The sequence below is a fragment of the Thamnophis sirtalis genome, unplaced genomic scaffold (genome assembly GCF_051295495.1).
Source record: "Thamnophis sirtalis isolate CommonGarterSnake01/CBP01778 unplaced genomic scaffold, rThaSir2_p1.2 scaffold_10, whole genome shotgun sequence".
In the NCBI taxonomy this organism is placed as follows: domain Eukaryota; kingdom Metazoa; phylum Chordata; class Lepidosauria; order Squamata; family Natricidae; genus Thamnophis; species Thamnophis sirtalis.
Genome location: NW_028261390.1, coordinates 8254744 through 8268228, shown reverse-complemented (window position 1 = coordinate 8268228; position 13485 = coordinate 8254744). Strand labels below are relative to the sequence as shown.

General features: G+C 42.0%; 1 protein-coding gene across 1 annotated transcript in view; it reads left to right on the top strand.

Annotated features, from left to right (window-relative positions):
- ANTXR2 (ANTXR cell adhesion molecule 2) overlaps window positions 1-6087 on the top strand; it is a 170424-nt gene extending 164337 nt beyond the window's left edge. Inside the window, exon 17 of the mRNA XM_087724004.1 lies at window positions 5025-6087. Within this exon, the coding sequence (XP_087580130.1) occupies window positions 5025-5063 (39 nt within the window). The 3' untranslated portion in view covers window positions 5064-6087. The remainder of the gene's footprint in view (window positions 1-5024) is intronic.
- The last annotated feature ends 7398 nt before the right edge of the window (window positions 6088-13485 follow it).

Genomic DNA, 13485 nt, shown 5'->3' with positions numbered 1-13485 from the left:
TATAAACAGGATTATGAATACATGAAATGGATATGAATAGAAGGGAACATTAGGACAGGGACGGTAGGCACACTGGTGCGCTTATGCATGGCCCCTTACAGACCTCTTAGGAATGGGGTGAGGTCAACAGTAGACAGTCTAAGGTTAAAGTTTTGGGGGTTTGGGGAAGAAACCACAGAGTCAGGTAATACAGTCCAGGCGTTGACCACTCTGTTGCTGAAGTCATATTTTCTGCAATCAAGTTTGGAGCGGTTTACCTTGAGTTTGTATCTATTGTGTGCTCCTGTGTTGTTGTGGTTGAAGCTGAAGTAGTCGTTGACAGGTAGGACATTGTAGCAGATAATTTTATGTACTGTGCTCAGGTCAGACTGAAGGCGGTGTAGTTCTAAGTTGTCTAAAGCCCAAAATTTCAAGTCTGGTAGTATAAGGTATTCTGTGTGAGCAGTGGAGTGGAGCAGAGGTGGGTTGCTTCCGGTTTAGCCCAGATTGGCCAAACCGGTAGTAGCAGTGGCAGGAGGCTCCACCCACCCACCTGGACGCCCACCCAGTCACATGGCTGGCAAGCCACTCCCACCCAGTCACATGGCTGGCAAGCCACTCCCACAAAGCAGGCCACTCCAACAGAAGAAGTTCTAAATTTTTTTGAAACCCACCACTGCCCTATACCATATCAGGGAAGCGGCTGTCCAGGTTTATGCTTCACCTAAAAGCATAAGTCACATATAATTTGCATCATGATAATTTTTGTCGAGAGGCAGAGTTGAGCTACTCTAATTGCAGCAAAAACCAACCAGCATGTGTGGTTCCTTGGTAGATCTTGATATTGAAATTACCCTTCAATAGTGGAGTTGCTAGAATTGATGGGTGATGGAGTCCAGCTTTTCTGAAGGATGTTTAGAGGAAGGCTAAAATCTTCTTCCGTGCACGCATTGGTGTCTGTATCTGTTTATTTATTATGTTTTTAGATTGCTCAGTAAACCACATTCATCGGGCAATCTGTTAAGAGCGTCTAATACAAAACAGTATCAAACAATAAAACAAGAGCATAAGGTTGATCCGAGTAACATCTCCATTATCAACAGTAGCAGCAACATTTTATATTATTGCAGGTGAAAACTACAAGCCCTCTGTAAAACAATATTGGGTCGCTTTGAAACAGGTTTTTTTTCCCCCCTAAAATGGGTGGAAAAATAAAAAGGTCCTCATTTGTCGCAGGTTGAAGCATCGGTCCCAAAGCGGGAGGGGCATTAAAATGGGAGGGGCTGTGATCACATTATTGTACCCACCATCTTGACATTTTTTTTAATCCCCACTTTTATTGATTGAGTCAGAGCAGGCAAAAGCTTTGCAGGTGTGAAGGCAGGGGATCAAATATGAAAAAAATATTTTTATTTCCACCCCCTTTGTAGCTGTTTACTTTGGCTGATATGGTGGCCTAAGTTGGTTTGTCTCTGTCTGTCTGTCTGTCTGCCTATCATCCATCTATCTGTCTGTCTGTCTGTCTGTCTGTCTGTCTGTCTATCTATCTATCTATCTATCTATCTATCTATCTATCTATCTATCTATCTATCTATCTATCTATCTATCTATCTCTATCATATTTTCTCTATATCTATCAATCTTATTTCTTATCTATATCTATCTATCTATCTATCTATCTATCTATCTATCTATCTATCTATCTATCTATCTATCTATCATCTATCTATCTATCTTATCTTATATCTTATCTATCTATCTATCTATCTCTATCATATCTCTATATCTATCTTATTTCTTATCTATCTATCTATCTATATCTATATCTATCTATCTATCTATCTATCTATCTATCTATCTATATATATATATATATATATATATATGTATCATATCTTCTCTATATCTATCTATCTATCTATCTATCTATCTATCTATCTATCTACCTATCATCTATCTTATCTTATATCTTATCTCTATCTATTTATCTATCTATCTATCTATCTATCATCTATCTATCATCTATCTATCATCTATCTATCTATCTATCTTATCTTATATCTTATCTATCTATCTATCTATCTATCTATCTATCTCTATCATATCTTCTCTATATCTATCTTATTTCTTATCTATCTATCTATCTATCTATCTATCTATCTATCTATCTATCTCTATATCTATATCTATATCTATCTATCTATCTATCTATCTATCTATCTATCTCTATCATATCTTCTCTATATCTATCTATCTATCTATCTATCTATCTATCTATCTATCTATCTATCTATCTATCTACCTACCTACCTACCTACCTACCTACCTACCTATCATCTATCTTATCTTATATCTTATCTCTATCTATCTATCTATCTATCTATCTATCTATCTATCTATCTATCTCTATCATATCTTCTCTATATCTATCTATCTTACCTTATATCTTATCTTATATCTTATCTATATCTATCTATCTATCTACCTACCTACCTACCTACCTACCTACCTACCTACCTACCTACCTACCTAATATATCTTTTCTTTCTTTCTTTCTATCTATCTATCTCTCCATCCATCCATCCATCCATCCATCCATCCATCCATCCATCCATCTATCAAAAATATATAAAATCACATTAGAACAGTAAAACCAAACAGATTAAAGCATTAAAACAAATGGTAAAACCTTCTGCCACATCAACATTCTAAATGGATTATTGTTCCCCAATACTCGGAGGAAACACCCCGTCTTCAAAGCTCTATGGAAGACTGGGAGGGTAAAGATTGGGCAAACGTCAGGGGCCAGAGTGTCTATAGGGCAGGAGCAGCCATGGAAAAGGCACACTTCCTAGCTCCTATCCGATGGCACAATATTCAGGGGAAGGGATTAGGAGCCTGTCTAACCTAAACTGATAGAATGTGGGAAGTCTCCTTGTTATAGTCCTGTGCCACATAGGGGCTTTAAAAGTGATAAACACCACCTAGAGTTGCACCTGGAAAGAAACTGGAAGCTAGTGCAGAGGTTTCACCTGGGGAAACATAGAGGGGGCCATGTGCATTCTGGACCAGTTGGAGTTTTCAAGCAGCATTCAAGTGCAACCCCATGTAGAGCAGAGCGCATAGCAATCATTTCAGGGCTCCTCAAACTTTTTAAACAGGGGTCCGACTCACGGTCCCTCAGACTATTGGAGGGGGGGGCTGGACTGGGCGGGGGGGCGTAGCTAGGTGGTCATGTGACTAGGTGGGCGTAGCTAGGTGGTCATGTGACTAAGTGGGCGTGGCCAATTTAGCAATCCATTTTTGCCTTTGTCCTTGCTGTACTTTACTCACCCACCGGCCCTATGGCTGTGAAAAACACCCTGAAAGGCTGTTTTTAAAGCGTTTTTAAAGCGTTTTAAAAGAGTTTTAAAGCACTACTTCACACGCTGGCACCACAGCTGCTTTTCAAGCCAGCAGCAGCCCCTCCTCTACTCACCCGCCAACCCTGGATCAGGGGTGGGTTGCTGCCAGCATTACTGCTGGTTTGGTGAGTGCAGAAATTTTGCGCATGCACGCTCACTTTGCGTGCGTATTTGCAGATAAAAAGGTTTGCCCATGCGCAAAACCTTTAAAAAAATTTTAAAAAGAAATTTTTGCAATGAACTCATGCACAGAACTGAAAAACAAGATGGCACCGCCGTAGGAGAACCGGTGCAGGGGCGTAGCGGGCCCTGGGTCGCTGCTGGTTCCGGGACACAGGCCGCCAAGTTACTACCTGTTCGGCCAAACCGTTCCAAACCGGTAGGAACCCACCTCTGCCCTGGATCACGTGGCTGCACTGGCGAGAGCACCCCTCAGTCAGCTGGTCCTCCCCAGCACCCTTCGGCCTTATCTTTGGCGGCAGCGTGATCAGAAATGCAGTTCAACCGGTGAAATAACTAACCAGAAGTGCAGCTGGAGTGGATGCTTGCTGGAAGATAAAGCCGATGGTGAGGGGTGGGGCCAGGGGCGGGGCTGAATCCCACCACTCCACGGGCTGGATACTTTGCATTAGCGGGCTGTAATTCGACGATCGGTGATCCGGATCATAACCAAAATTATGAGTTGATGGTAAACAAGGCTAGATGGAAGAAATATGTTCATCTTCAAAGCGGGTCCCAGGCTGTTTATTCTTTTCCTTCCTGTGGCACAATGCATATTTATTTAAATTACCTGTCCTCTTAAAAATGACCACTGTTTTTGTTGCCAATAATAGCCTATTCCATTTCCTCCTGCATAAATCACCCTTTGGGTAAGAGCCATTACTTAACCTTGCTAACATTTTACAATGATCATTTTTCCTGTGCCACAAATTAAATATTGCATGATGATGATGATGATGATGATATGATGTTGATGATGAGGAGGATTATTATTATTATTATTAGTATTATTTGGTTAATCTTTGGTGAGATTCACAGTCTTTGGGGCTGGTTGGTAGCTCAACAGCTCGAGTCCTAACCAAGGATCTAGGAACTGTTAAGGTAACGTCAAAGGATGTAAGCTGTTCCAAGTAGGGTGGATTTTTGTAGAATCAGAATTATTATTATTATTGTTATTGTTATTAACACAATTGTATCACAGCGGCCAGTTGTTTGGCCGGATTTGGCATTGATTACTAGGGCCCCACCCAGGGGCCTAGGACGTCATAACGTATTTTCGTAATATGCGTGCAGATCCAAGCAGTGCGGCTTTTTGCATTTGACTGATTGTGATTTTGTCAATTTTTAACTGTTTTAAATGTAATTCCAGTGCTTTTGGAATAGCACCCAGTCTGCCAATTACCACTGGAATTACCACTGCTGATTTGTGCCATAATCATTGAATTTCGATTTTTAAGTCCTGGTATTTCACAATTTTTTCTTGTTCCTTCTCGTCGACCCTGCTATCACCTGGTATTGTGATGTCTATGATTGTCACCTTGTTTTTCTCAACCAGTGTGATGTCTGGTGTATTATTATTATTATTGTTGTTGTTGTTGTTATAATTATTATAATTATAATTATTATTTATTGTCTTGGCAGGGCCGGTGCATAAACTTCTCCAGAGTGCAGTCTCAGTAAAACAAGAAGAGGAGGGAAAAAAATGAAAGGCCATCATTTTATGATGATGATGACGATTATAACCCAATGAAGACATTGAGTGAAGCACTTATCAAGAGATCCTCAGAATGACTCTTCGCTCCGAGCTTGGACGTTTGGCTCTGCAAAAGTCATCCATTGCCACTTTAAGCTCTTCCACCTGCCATTATCTTTCAGCTTCTTGCTTCGTAGAGCGTTTCCTTACAGTATTATACACTCCGCAAGTGGCCAGAGGAAGAATTTTGGCGTCGTGTGTCTTGTTTTCCACAGCACAGGAAACCATGAACAAGTGCCTGACCAGGTTGGCCTTTTCTGATGTTAGCACTCAAGACTTGATGGGACTCTTCCCTGGAGGTGCTCTTCTTTTAGGGGCACGAGGACGGAACTTATTATTTAAATATGAATGTATTTACCCCAGGGAGGAGAGCAAAATTCCCACCGGGCTGGGGGGGGGAAAAAAAACCCCACACCACAGAAGGAGAGTTCATTGCCCTACAGCGGTGTCATCTCATGGAAATCTTTTGAGTCTCGGTCCACGTTCCCCCCCCCTGCTCTCCCACCCGGTTAGATTGTGCCTTACGGGAAACCTCTGACTTTAAAATCTTGTCACTTTGACGCTGCGGAGTACACATGTACGACCCAACGCAGTCGTGGCGCCTGGAGGTATCGAGTGGCGAGCGAAACTTTTGCCCTCTGGTTTCTGAAGACACCTTTTCTTCTCGACGATGCACCCGGGACTGGAAGTAAAATTAATAGAGCGTTATTCTCCGGGAAGAACCGCCTGTAACCAAAGATTTTGAGTGGAGATCGAGGGCGCTCGGGCGTCGAGGGTTGTGCACTGCGCCTAATTGTGTATCTTCCCCTTTTCTGCACTTGGTGCTCAGTAGCGCATAAAAACATTGTCCTTTGTAAACATACGTAGTAATTCTGGGCTTATGGATTATTGTAACAGGATGGGGAGGGGGAAAAAAATAAAGAGCCACCGCAAAGCTGGCATCTCAGGGTCTTTATATTTTTTTTTCCTTTTTCTTTCTCCCTCTCTTTCTCTCTTTCTCTCTTCCCTCCGCCTGAACCATCGCCGAACCTCCAAGGGCTCTTCAACGTCACAAACCACCAACTCCCTTTGCACGAGAATTTCAAAATTTAATTAATATAATTAAAGGCAACAGCAAGCAGCAGCCTGTGAAGGTTTGGCTCATCTTTTTTATGCCTTCTGACATTGAATGACCTATCCCTGGAATGCGCATTGCTCAGTTTTGAGGGGGCTACCATGCTTTGGTGGAGATTCAACAGTGGGACCAAGAGAAAGTGGGGGGGAGGGGAGGGGAGTAGGCAAGACACTTCCTTTCCCCCTTCCCCCTCTCCATTTCTACAACAAATGTGTAGGGTGCCAGCCACCATGAAACATTTGACCAAGTAGGTATTATAATTATATATTTATATATTTATAACCTACCCCCCCCCCTCCAAAAAAAGGGAGGAAAAAGCATGTCGTGTCACATCGGCCATGCCAAACAGAGTTAGCGTGAAAGGGAGCTCGGTGGGGTGGGCTGGGGGGGGGGGAGGAAGGCAGCAGCTGAAGAAAGAGGCTCAAATGATCCAGTCACTTTCGATACTGTACTTCAGATGGAAAATGGATATTCGAGGCGAAACCTGACAAAATGCGCCTACTTTGACGGGAACCGATATAGACAATGACCAGTGGCTGGGTCAGTGGGATGTCTTTCTGGAAGCAGGGAAGCTTATCAAATGACACTAAAAATAAGTTCAACAACCATCACGTTGGAGGGGGAAAGGGGAAATATTTCACGTTGGGCGGGCATGCTTGTGCGCAAGATGGAGAAGGAGAAGGCATGCGTGTTGGTCTAATTATCCCTCCTTTGTTGCTTGGCACTGAAATCTCAAGGGGCATGAAATTATTCCCTTGGCCGATGACCAGATTTGCCGCTTTCTCTGAGCGAGGCTTTCCCCCCGCCGGGCAGCCCTCTTGCTGATGAGGAAGGGCATTCTGGAAGAGGTCCTGTTCTTTAGATAGAAGAGGGCATAAAGTCTAATGTGGTAGAAAATGTTGGACAGCCGGGGTCTTCTGCGCAATCACTATGGGAGGCACTGTCTGGCCACAAATGTGATAGGCAGATAGATATTAAGGTCAAAATGTTGAGGGTGGTGAAAGAAATCGGGAAGAGAAGCTGTTACAATCATGAAGGACTTGAGCTTCTCCCCAATTGAGGTGGATTCAAGCCAGAGAAAAGAAATCATGTTTCTCAACATCCTAGATTGTGCCTTAGCTCGGTTGATCTAAAGTAGGGGTCAGCAATCCGCAGCTCCGGAGCCGCATGTGGCTCTTTCATCCCTCTGCTGTGGCTCACTGTGGCTCAAAATGTGTGTCACAACCGCCAATGTGCGACACCTGCTAGAACGTGATTTATTTATCTTTTCAACCCCTGGTAGGCCAACCATAGTTAAATCCAAGAAAAGAAAAGTTTCAGAAGAAAACAGAACGATTAATTCAACTAGTTTTGTGGTTGCTCCGGAATTCGTCAGGCACGGAAAGGGTTTTGTGGCTCCCGGTGTTTTCTTTTCTGTGGGAAGCGGGTCCAAATGGCTCTTTGAGTGTTTAAGGTTGCTGACCCCTGGTCTAAGGTAAGGAATTTCCAACCTTGGCAACTTTTAAGACCTGTGGACCTCAACTCTCAAACTTCTCCTGGATGTGGAAGTGGCTGGCTAGGGGGAATTTTGGGAGTTGAGGTCCAGAAGTCTTTCAGTTGCCAAGGTTGGACGCTCCTGGTCTAAAAATCACTAGAGTTCACTTGAGAAGTTAAATATAAAAATTGGGCGCAGTGCAGTGGTGGGTTCCGAATCCTGTTCCAACCAGAACGGTTGGGACGGGCCCGTGTGCAGCGTGCGCATACATCTTAGCACCTCTGCGAGCCTCCACAGTGCTCTAGCTGCTCAGTGGAGCGTCGCGCAGGTGCTGTATGTGCCATCCATGGAAGCATGGAAGCCTTAAAAGACAGGTAAGGAGCTCGGGCGGGTGGATGGGCCGTCCAGAACACCGGAACGGTATTCGGTGCTCCGGGCAGGCTCCGGTACGCCCATACTGGGGTGTACCACCTGCAACCCACCACTGGCGCAGTGCCAAAGATCTGGGAGGTAACCAATCTGGCATCATGTTTGGAAGAGGAACACAGAGAAGATCTGTGGAACTCTTAACATGGTAAGCTAAGCATCTAGGCAAGTTCATGTGGAGGAATTGAAGAACAAACATTGGTGAAGGAAAGTCACATGGTCTACGCAAGGTAGAACTTGCACCGGTCAGCTTTTAGAGTTACTTTAGGATATCAACAAGCACAGGATGTAAATGACTCCGTTGACAATGTATACACATTAATATCCAGAAAGCATTTGACAATATCAAAAGCTTTTGTGTGCACCTAACTGGTGGGCCTGTCCTTTTATGGATTGCCACAATCCTCAAAAAACAGAAAGTGAAGAGTAATAGGCCTTCTTCTCAGGAAGCAGAACTGAGAAATGGGATCACTCAAAGATCTGTATTGCGGCGGGAGCTTTTTAACTTGTTCATAAGTGATGTTGCTTGAGGTTAAGCGGAAGACGGGTCAAAGTTGAGGCAAAAACCAAAAATAGAGCTCTCGGTAACCAACCAAGAATGAAAGTTGAGGTCAACTCAAAAAGTATGGCAGCTGTGAGAAAGATAAATTCCATTGTAGAGATCATTAACAAAAGGATTGCAAATCAAACTGTTAGACTGAACCAGTGGTAAGATTCAAAAATTTGTACTACCGGTTCTGTGGGTGTGACGGTGGGCGTGACATGGCTTGGTGGGCGTGGCAGGGGAAGGAGACTGTAAAATCTCCATTCCCTCCCCACTCCAGGGGAAGGATACTGCAAAATCCCCATTTCCTCCCGATCAGCTGGGACTCGGGAGGCAGAGAACAGATGGGGGCAGGGCCAGTCAGAGGTGGTATTTCCCGGTTCTCCAAACTACTCAAAAGTTCTGCTACCGGTTCTCCAGAACTGGTCAGAACCTGCTGAATACCACCTCTGGAGTGAACATGTACAAATCTGTGATACATTTGCATCTGGAACGTGATTTACAGTTCTGGTTATAAAGTTTGAAAAGGATGTGATAAAAGCTGGAGAAAGTGCGGAAGGTGGTAGCCAAAATCTTCAGGGAGCTCTTAACACCTTATGAGAAAAAGGCAGAGTGTTTGGGACTTCTTAGCTTAGAAAAAGTTGAGTATAAATCATGCAATGTATAGAAGTAGATGGAGAAAAAGTTCTCCTCCTCTCACAATGTTAAAATTGGGGTCATCCGGTAAATCTTATTGGAAGGAGATTTAGAAAACAAAGAGATGGAAGCATTTCAGACAGCACGTAATTAATCTGTGGGATTCATTACTAGAAAAGATGGCGATTGCCCTCAACTTGTCTGGCTTTCAAAGGGGACTTTGATAACTCTATGAAGTCTACCAAAGGTTACCTGTCTTGAAGACTCTATGTTGGAGAGGTCTTCTTTTAGATATCAATAATAGGGAAAGAGAGAAGGACCCTTGGTCCTTCTTTTGGAGCATCACTGAGTCATCCAGTTGACTGACCACTGTGAAGAAGGAAAACGCTGGATTAAGAAGAACCTTGTTCCAAAATTGTTGGTCCTACATTCTTGCCTAGTCTTGGCTTAAGGCAGTGGTTCCCAAACTTGGCAACTTTAAGACTTGTGGACTTCAACTCCCAGAATTCTCCAGCCAATTCACTTAAAGTTGCCAAGTTTGGGAACCACTGGCTTAAGGTGACCTTTCTCACCGGAAGCATGTGAGTTCACTCGGATAAAAGACTTAAGGTTCAACATGCAGTTCTTAAAGGCTGTTGCATCTTTTAAATGGATTTATAGTCTTCTCCAATTAATGGTTTCCACCACTGAAGCTGCCTTCCCAATACCGCTTTGTGAAGGGTGAGGAGGCAAGCCACAAGCTAACTCAGGGGATTTTATGCTTAAATAATTCTGCAAAATTGTCTGGTTATACAGTGTGTTAAAGAGGGACGTGGTGGCTCAGTGGCTAAGACGCTGAGCCTGTCGATTGGAAAGGTCGGCAGTTCGAATCCCATTAGTTGCCCCAGCTTCTGCCAACCTAGCAGTTCGAAAGCTTTTAAAATGCAAGTAGAAAAATAAGAACCACCTTTGGTGAGAAGGTAACAGCGCTCCATGCGCCTTTGGCATTTAGTCATGTCGGCCACATGACCACGGAGATGTCTTCGGACAGCGCTGGCTCTTTGGCTTTGAAATGAAGATGGGCACTGCCCCCTAGAATTGTGAATGACTAGTACGTATGTGCAAGGGGAATCTTCACCTTTACAGTGGGTTAAATGTGGGGTTAGCAGTGGCGGTAACAATAATATGGCACCACCATATCCTCCAACTCGGGTTTAGCTCCTAGCTTTCAAACCAGATCCACAGACCTGGTAAGAATATAAAATGATAGAATTGTTTGGTGTTCAGATTGCTTAATACCTACAATTTTTCACAAGCAAATAACTTTGTTTATCTGTGTGGGGTTTTTTTTTCTTTTATTGTGCAAGAACAAGGAAAACATCAAATCTTTTCACTTTCCTATCCACTTCCTATAGTTTTGGATCAATACCTGGAAAATTCTGATACAGAATTTGAAATTAATTCATATTGCATATCCAAAATATTTCAAGACAAACGTTTAGAAAATGGCTTAATACATTTTGTTTGTTTAGAAAACCGTTTAGTACGTTTTGTTACTGGCAACATTGAGTTCCTTCCTTTAATAAAAGTATATTGAGAGATTGCACCAATCTCAAAATAGATATATTAACAGAGAAGGCATTGGTTAATGAGCTTAGCTATTCAAACAGATCATATATAAAATTGATCATATGCAGTATTTCCATCTTTAATAATTTCTATTCTAATTCTTTATATACCGTTCTGTGGTACAGCAAAGGTTTTTCAGGGTACAACTTTTCATTATTTAATTCAACTGTTAAAAATAACATAAATGATTGCTAATGTCATTGTTGACTTGGAGGGGGAAAAACATAGTTTAAGATCTGTTTTAAAAGGTTTTCGGCTGTACTTACCAAGTCCATGTCCTATTAGCTTTACTATAAATAACCAAAGCATTATTAAATTAATAACGTATATAAAAAGAATTAAAGCTATGTATTTATACCAATGCTGAATGGGTGTTCGTTTCATTTTTAGTTTTCAAATATTGTAAAATTATAAAATTTTAAAGGGTTTGAAAATAATTTCAGCCACATAGAAACAGAACCTAAAGATGCAGTTGAGGAAAATAATTGTAAACAGTTCTTTATCCTGAATTTCTCAAACATGTATTGGAAATGATATGAGATGTAAAAACAGAGAATTGTTGTTTCTCTATATACAAATATAGAGAATTTCAGTAAGTCCTGAATAGCAGTTTTAACATTCCACTTTCCCCCCTTGGAGCCTTAAATTAAGTGCTGAATTACAGTTATGTATTATAAAGTGAAGTATTAAGAACAAATCTTTTGTTGTTTAAATCTTACTGAACCAATACCTAGTCATTCATATATCAAACACAATATCCTACGGTGCTCATGCATAACATTGATGAAATGTATGAAAAATATTTGTGCTTTCTAAACATCTTGTTTATCTGCCCCATTTTCCTTCTGATTCTACATATTCAAAATACAGAATATCAGGATTTATCAAAGCCTGATAAATATCTGACACATCTTAATGGGATTAATATGTCTAGTCATGAGTATTCGTTCAATCAATCAGAATAGAGCAGGAAGGGACCTTGGAGGTCTTCTAGTCCAACCCCCTGCTGAAGCAGGAGATCCTATACTATTTCAGACAAGTGTCTATCCAATCTCTTCTTAAAAGCCTGCAGTGATTGGTTAGTTGGCATTCATTCACTGCAGGTATGTATACATGAAATTGTGAAAGGAAGTCTTCCCTGTGGATACAGTTGGGACAAAAGGCCTCTGCAGGAGACTCAAAAATTCAAAATGGCAGCCACAATAATGAAAGGCCTGCTCCTTTTTATATGTGTCAGATGCATTAAAGGCGATAATACTTCGATCATGCAGGCTTGGCTACCTTCTTGATGCTTTAAACCCCATCTCCAGTGACATTCCTAGGGTTTTTTTCCCCCAAAAAACTTTACTCACGCCATGGACATTTATATGAATAATCTGGAAGTGCTCTGTGAGAATGTAAAGGAATAGAGAAAGAATAAAAGGAAAAAAAGCATTGGGAGTTGAAAATAGCAATAGCAATAGCAGTTAGACTTATATACCGCTTCATAGGGCTTTCAGCCCTCTCTAAGCGGTTTACAGAGTTGGCATATTGCCCCCACAATCTGGGTCCTCATTTTACCCACCTCGGAAGGATGGAAGGCTGAGTCAACCCTGAGTCGGTGAGATTTGAACCGCCGAGCTGCAGAAGTAGCACTCAGCTGAAGTGGCTGCAGTACTGCACCCTAACCACTGCGCCACCTCGGCTCCATTGACTTAGTTATGCAAAGAGGAAAGTGAGAAAGAAACTGAGAATAAGCCCACCTTCATTTTGTTTTTAGAAGGTGGGACAGAGATAAATGTGCAAATTTTCAATTCAGTGAAGAGGGGCTTTTTCCCCCCCTCCTGAGATCCCTGTTAAGCATTTTTCTTGAGTTGGCTTAGATCTCAGAGCTACATAGGTAAGCCACGCCCAGGCTCCTTCCTTAAGTTTATGTTTCCAAATAAGCCTCATTGGCTGACCTGGTACCATGTCTATTCATTGGCTGACCTTGTTACCATGTCTCTGCCAGGTCATGAATATTCTGACCGTTTTATCTATTGCAATGTAAGAAAATTATTTTGAAGGAAGGACAGATTTTTCTCCTTGGAATTCCGTCGGTGCTCGATTGCCCTGAATCTATCTTGGATGGGAAAAAAAGGTCCCTGGTTTGGTCTAACTCCCCATTATAGTTTGAAACCAAAGGACATTTTTTCCCCCAAAAGTATCTTCTTTAAAGATTTCCAGAATAGGAGACTTCAAAAGTCAATAATGAGGAAGAGACAAATGTGTTGCAGAGAATGCATTCTTCCACGCTGCTTTGAGAGCACTCGATCCGGACATAATAAAGCAGGATACAAGTGGCTGTAAATAAATTAGCTAATTAATATTTGATGCCATCATTTCTAAGATACTTAAAGCCTCACAAAGGCAGCAGGATCGTTCATGCTGCTTATACATTAATATATTTAAAAAGCCCACAGTAAATTACTTTTCCATTGGGCTTCATGGCAGCTGTGAGGAACATCAAGTAAAATGGACTGTGACTTAAAACTACAATTCAGATGGAAGACCCCCATGTCTTCTCAT